The following is a 5363-nucleotide window of genomic DNA, read 5'->3' as shown; positions in this document are numbered from 1 at the left end:
CAGGCAGCATGGAACCAGTGTGTGAGTGAGGTTCTTTCTCTAAGATTGAGAGGAGGGCCACTTCCCTCTGCCCCCCACATGCCCGAGCTGTGCCGCCACCTCCCAGTCCAGCTTGGTCCTCTTTCCAACAGGGTGATCTTAGAGACAAGAGCTAATGCAGGCATGCATTTCAAATGGTGGTTCTCAGGCCGTCAGTCTGGCTGGGCATTTCTAGAAGTGTCGAGGGGTTCTAGAGCAGGGCCATGTGGCACACCTGACCCAAGGAGATGAAGAAGCGCCCCCGATGCCCTCTTCCTGTTGGCCGAGTTCTCGATGGGCTGGCGGTCCGCGAGGTCTGACCTCGGCCGCCCCATTCCTCTCGTCTGGCTCCCTAGGCACACAAGGAGTCAGGGTCTCTTCTTCCCTGCAGAGGGTCGAGGCCTCCTTGTGTCCTCAGTCCCCTGAGCTGGGCTCTCCTGCTCTGTCCCGGAAGGGGAGGACACGTAGAGGCCCAGTCCCTCCTTCAGCCCGCTGCCTGCCGCCCTCTCCCCCAGCACCACGCCCGGGCCCACGTGGACATCTATGAGAAGCAGCTCGTGCCCTTCGGCCTGGTGCGCTTTGGCGTGGCACCCGACCACCCCGAGGTGAAGGTAGGTCTCTCTGGGCATGGAGGGGAGGTTCGGAGACTGTGGTCTAAGTGAGAAGGGAAGGGAGGCCACCTGGCCGCATGGGATGACCCCAGGCCCTCCAGATACCACCCAGGTTCCATCCCAGGGACATTTTGGGGTGAGGGTGGCACAGGCATGGTCCCTGGAGCTGCCTCCTCCTCTAACCCCTCCCACTCCGGGGTCCGCAGAATGTCATCAACACCTTTACCCAGACGGCCCGCTCTGACCGCTGTGCCTTCTACGGCAGCGTGGTCGTGGGCAGGGACGTGACTGTGCCAGAGCTGCGGGAGGCCTACCACGCCGTGGTGCTGGTGAGTGCAGACGGGTGGCCTGGTGGGGGAGGAAACACGGCGGCTGAGGGATGGAAGCGTAGGGGCGAGGCCCAAACCGCTGGCCATGGGCCAGAGTGGAAGCTGCGGAGGAGGAGCGGCAAGGAGGCCGCTGGGAGCTGGTGGGGGCTGCCCGGCCCCTTAGCTGGTGCCGAGGGCTCTGGGTCTCTCCTTAGAGTTACGGGGCAGAGAGCCATCAGGCTCTGGAGATTCCTGGTGAGGAGCTGCCTGGTGTGTTCTCGGCCCGGGCCTTCGTGGGCTGGTACAATGGGCTTCCTGAGAACCGGGAGGTGAGTTTGGGGAGCACTCCCGGTGCCTCTTCCCCCCTACCCCTCAGCCAGGGCGAGGGGAGCCCTTGGACACCAGAGCTATGGGAAGAAAGAGCCACTGTGCAGGACTGGGAGGCTCCCAGTGAGGAGATATGCGAGACGTTAGGCTGACCGAGGCAGGAGGTCAACCGTGGAAGGCCTCTGGGAAGAGGTGGGGCTGGGGAGCGGAGGGGGACGTCTCTCACGGGGGAGCCTGAGGACTGTGGACCAGGAGCCTGACTGGAACCCGAAGCAGACATCTCTCCTCCAGCTGGCACCAGACCTGAGCTGTGACACAGCCGTGATTCTGGGGCAGGGGAACGTGGCTCTGGACGTGGCCCGGATCCTGCTGACCCCACCTGAGCACCTGGAGGTAAGTGGGCAGGTCAGGGGCTGGAGGAGCGCAGGTGAGGTCACACTGAGGAGAGGGCGCCCCAGCTGCAGGGGGCAGGCCTCGTCCCTCCAAGCTGAGCCGAGGGCCCGTCTCCCCTGGCCTCAGGCGGAGAGAGGCCTCTGCAAGGCGGTCCCAGAGCTTCGTCTCATCCCTGTTCCCCTTCAGCACTCCAACTACATGGGCCTTTAAAAAAAATACCATTCAGCGTGCCACAGTTCTCAGCTCACTTGTCCCTTCCTCGGGAAGCTTTATACCTTCCTCTGATAGACCTGTCTACTTCTGCTTCAACGCATGTTGTCACCACTGTAATTTTACACTTATCGATGAGTATTTGATAAGTATCTCTCTCTCCTCCAGATCAGAAGCTCTGTGAGGGCCGGCACCATTAACAGTCCCCCTTCTCCCTGCCCCTCGCATGGTGCCCTCACTGGTAAACACACCTGTTGAGTGAGCAAGAGCGTGGGCCTGGTTTGCTACTAGTTGGAGCCATTTGCAGAATTGGTGGCAGTGCTCCATATGGCCACCGGGGGGTGCAGTGGCGCACTTTCAGGCTGCCAACCTTCTCAGGCTTAGTTAGGATGGGGACGTGACCAAACAGAGAGGCTCAGTGTTGGATGACTTTAGGGTCTTCCTTTTGTGCCAGAAAACGGACATCACGGAGGCTGCCCTGGGGGTACTGAGGCGGAGTCAGGTGAAGACGGTGTGGATAGTGGGCCGACGAGGACCTCTGCAAGTGGCCTTCACCATTAAGGTGCTAGGGCCAGAGGGAGAGGGGCTAGGGTCCCAAGTAGATGGTCTGCCCTTAGGAGGCGGGGCAGGGCAGAGCCCCTGGGAGCGATGCTGCCTGGGGTGGAAGAGGGGAGCCGGGCGGGGCCCCGTGCCTTCTGCGGCAGTGGTGGTGTCTCCCACCTGGCCTGGGCTTTTTGGGTGGGCTCTGGAGTGAATGGTACTCTGGGCCTGACCTCCCCCACCTCACCCCACCTCACCCCAAGGAGCTTCGGGAGATGATTCAGTTACCAGGAACCCGGCCCATTTTGGATCCTGCGGATTTCTCAGGCCTCCAGGACAGAATCAAGGGTGAGGGGCCCTGGCCTGGCCCCCCAGCTCACTAGGGAGGGGACAGTCTAGGTCAAGAGGGCTTGGGGGAGGGCATTCAGGGACGAGATGTAATCCAGGCTCAGCCCTGAGAGGTTCTGCGTTGCTGACAGAGGCGCCTCGCCCAAGGAAGCGGCTGATGGAGCTGCTGCTTCGAACAGCCACGGAGAAGCCGGGGACACAGGAGGCTGCCCGCCAGGTGTTGGCCTCCCGGGCCTGGGGTCTCCGCTTTTTCCGAAGCCCCCAGCAGGTGTTGCCCTCGCCAGACGGGCAGCAGGTGGCAGGCATCCGCCTGGCAATCACCAGACTGGAGGTGAGTCTTCTGTTACCCAAAGACACCCCTGTTCTCAAGTCTCCCCACCCTAGTTGTCCACACTCTCCCCAACAGGGTGTCGGTGAGGCCACCCGGGCAGTGCCCACTGGAGACACGGAGGACCTCCCTTGTGGGCTGGTGCTGAGCAGCGTTGGGTATAAGAGCCGCCCCATTGACCCCAGTGTGCCCTTTGACCCCAAACTTGGGATCATTCCCAATGTGGAGGGCCGGGTTGTGGACGTACCAGGTGAGAGGATGTGAGAAAGGCGTCAAACCACAGGGGGACAGGGAGGCTGGTGTCTCCTGGGGCCATTCACATTCATCCTGTGACATGCACTGAGAAACGGCTCTGAGCCAGGTCCTGGGGGTCTGGGTCCTGGGACCCAGCTCCACCTTCCTCCTGGCCCTAGAGTAAGTTCCCAGTCTAGCTGAGGTGCCCACATATTTCTGGTTATTAAGTCATTCAGTTTACTGAGGCCCGTTCTGGCCCTCTGCTCAGTGCTGGGTTTGGAGATCGAACAGCAGCCTCAGGGAATTTCTGGTCTGACTAAATATCCACACACCTGTCTATTCCTTCAGTAAACATTTCCTCAGGGCCCGCAGGAACTGGAGGTGGGCAAGACCCAGCTCCTACCCTCAGGGAGCTTCTAAGTCTACAGGGAAGCTGAGGTATAAGGGGGGACGGTATGGTAGAAGCAGGTTGAGAAGAATCCAGGGTGGCGGGCCCCGGACGCAGTGGGCCCAGCTGACGGGCTGCTGGGAGGACTGGGGTGTACGGATGTGCGTGCACACATGTATCCTGGGGGCTCGGGCTCGTCAGGCTAGTGTCCAGCCACGTCCTCTTTCCTTACCGTTTCGTTACTCCCTCCCAGGCCTCTATTGCAGTGGCTGGGTGAAGCGGGGGCCCACAGGTGTCATCGCCACCACCATGACCGACAGCTTCCACACCAGCCAGACACTGCTGCAGGACCTGAAGGCCGGGCTGCTGCCGTCTGGCCCCAGGCCTGGCTACTCGGCTGTTGAGGCCCTGCTCAGAAGCCGAGGTCTGAGCCCTGGGTGTATTCCTGGGAGGTGGGATGGGCAGGTGTGCTCTGGGCTGGGATGGAAGAGGTGGAGGCAGTGACCCATCTTCCCTCCGCCTCAGGGGTCCGGCCCGTCTCTTTCTCGGACTGGGAGAAGCTGGATGCTGAGGAGGTATCCAGGGGCCAGGGCGCTGGGAAGCCCAGGGAGAAGCTGCTGGATCCTCAGGAGATGCTGCGGCTGCTGGGACGTTGAGCTCATATCCCAGCCCCGCCGGGAGAAGAGGAGTGGCGTTCAGGGAGGAGGGGCTGGGGCCGGTCTGAGCGGGCCTCTGCGCCACGGCTGCATCCCCTGCCTGCCATGCCACGGGGCCTCGGCTGCCTCTTTTCCAGGGGTCTCTGAATACTTTCTCCTGCCAGAAGATCGCCTTTGTCAGTGTGGGTTTAACTCTCAATAAGGAGATAACCTCAGGGATGGGCGCAGGTGCAGGCTGACCTTCCTCCTCCCCACCTCTCTCCTGCTGAGGGTCACCAGGTCAGGAATATGCTGAAAATAAACCAGCTGCAAACGAAGAGCCAATGGTTGATGTACCTGCGACTTCTGGGGCCTGGGGTCACCTTCCAGCGGCAGCTCCCCTCCAGCCCCCAGGTGGCGCTGCAGAGCCAGCTCCCTGCTCAGGGGCCTCTTGGAGGGGGATTGGTAGCCAGTCCTGGCACCCATCATCCCTTCTCTGCTTGGCCCTGCTGCTGCGGCCCGCCTGCCTTCTGCCGGCACTGCAGGCACCCTGGGACCCTGGCCTGCCTGCTCCGTCGGCCCCACTGCCTGGTCCCCTCCCTGGTTAGCTCCAGGTACAACCAAAAACAAGAAGAGAAGTGGGAGTGAGGGGACCCGGCAGTAGCTCTGGTGCGGGTCCCCCATTCTGTCTGCTTCCAGTACCTTACACGCCTCATCGGTTTCCAGCCAGATCAACAAGACTTTTGTCAGTACTAAAATCTCCGTAGCGCTTTGCCGTTTACGAAGCGTGTTCACCATCTAAATGCCGGTCCCCAAGATGCTGACCTCACTTTATAGACTGAGGGATTCTCGAAATGAACTGGCCCAAGGTCACACGGCTAGTGAGCTGTAGGCTTGAACCCAGGGCTCTGGGCCGGTGTTGTTTTCTGAGGCCACTTTAGCCCCAAGTGTCGGATCTAGGAGCACTGTCCTGGAGAGGAGAGAAAGGACCCAGGCGTCGGCACGCGGGCGGCAAGGAGGGGC

At 61.4% G+C, this 5363-nt stretch overlaps 1 protein-coding gene across 5 annotated transcripts in view; it reads left to right on the top strand.

Annotated features, from left to right (window-relative positions):
• FDXR (ferredoxin reductase) overlaps positions 1–4680 on the top strand; it is a 9258-nt gene extending 4578 nt beyond the window's left edge. Inside the window, exons 3-12 of one of the 5 annotated variants that reach the window (XM_011361902.2) lie at positions 534–629; positions 836–958; positions 1153–1266; positions 1556–1657; positions 2322–2429; positions 2671–2755; positions 2887–3086; positions 3162–3333; positions 3959–4129; positions 4231–4680. In XM_011361902.2, the coding sequence (XP_011360204.1) occupies positions 534–629; positions 836–958; positions 1153–1266; positions 1556–1657; positions 2322–2429; positions 2671–2755; positions 2887–3086; positions 3162–3333; positions 3959–4129; positions 4231–4361 (1302 nt within the window). In that variant the 3' untranslated portion in view covers positions 4362–4680. Of the gene's footprint in view, positions 1–533; positions 630–835; positions 959–1152; positions 1267–1540; positions 1658–2321; positions 2430–2670; positions 2756–2886; positions 3334–3958; positions 4130–4230 lie in introns of all 5 variants that reach the window. The other 4 variants (XM_011361900.2, XM_011361899.2, XM_023531664.1 and 1 more) reach the window with 4 other exon arrangements.
• Positions 4681–5363: the final 683 nt, after the last annotated feature.

Source organism: Pteropus vampyrus, unplaced genomic scaffold (assembly GCF_000151845.1).
Source record: "Pteropus vampyrus isolate Shadow unplaced genomic scaffold, Pvam_2.0 Scaffold72, whole genome shotgun sequence".
Classification (NCBI taxonomy): Eukaryota; Metazoa; Chordata; class Mammalia; order Chiroptera; family Pteropodidae; genus Pteropus; species Pteropus vampyrus.
Note: the sequence above shows the minus strand (reverse complement) of the source record. Positions and strands in the feature narration are given on the sequence as shown.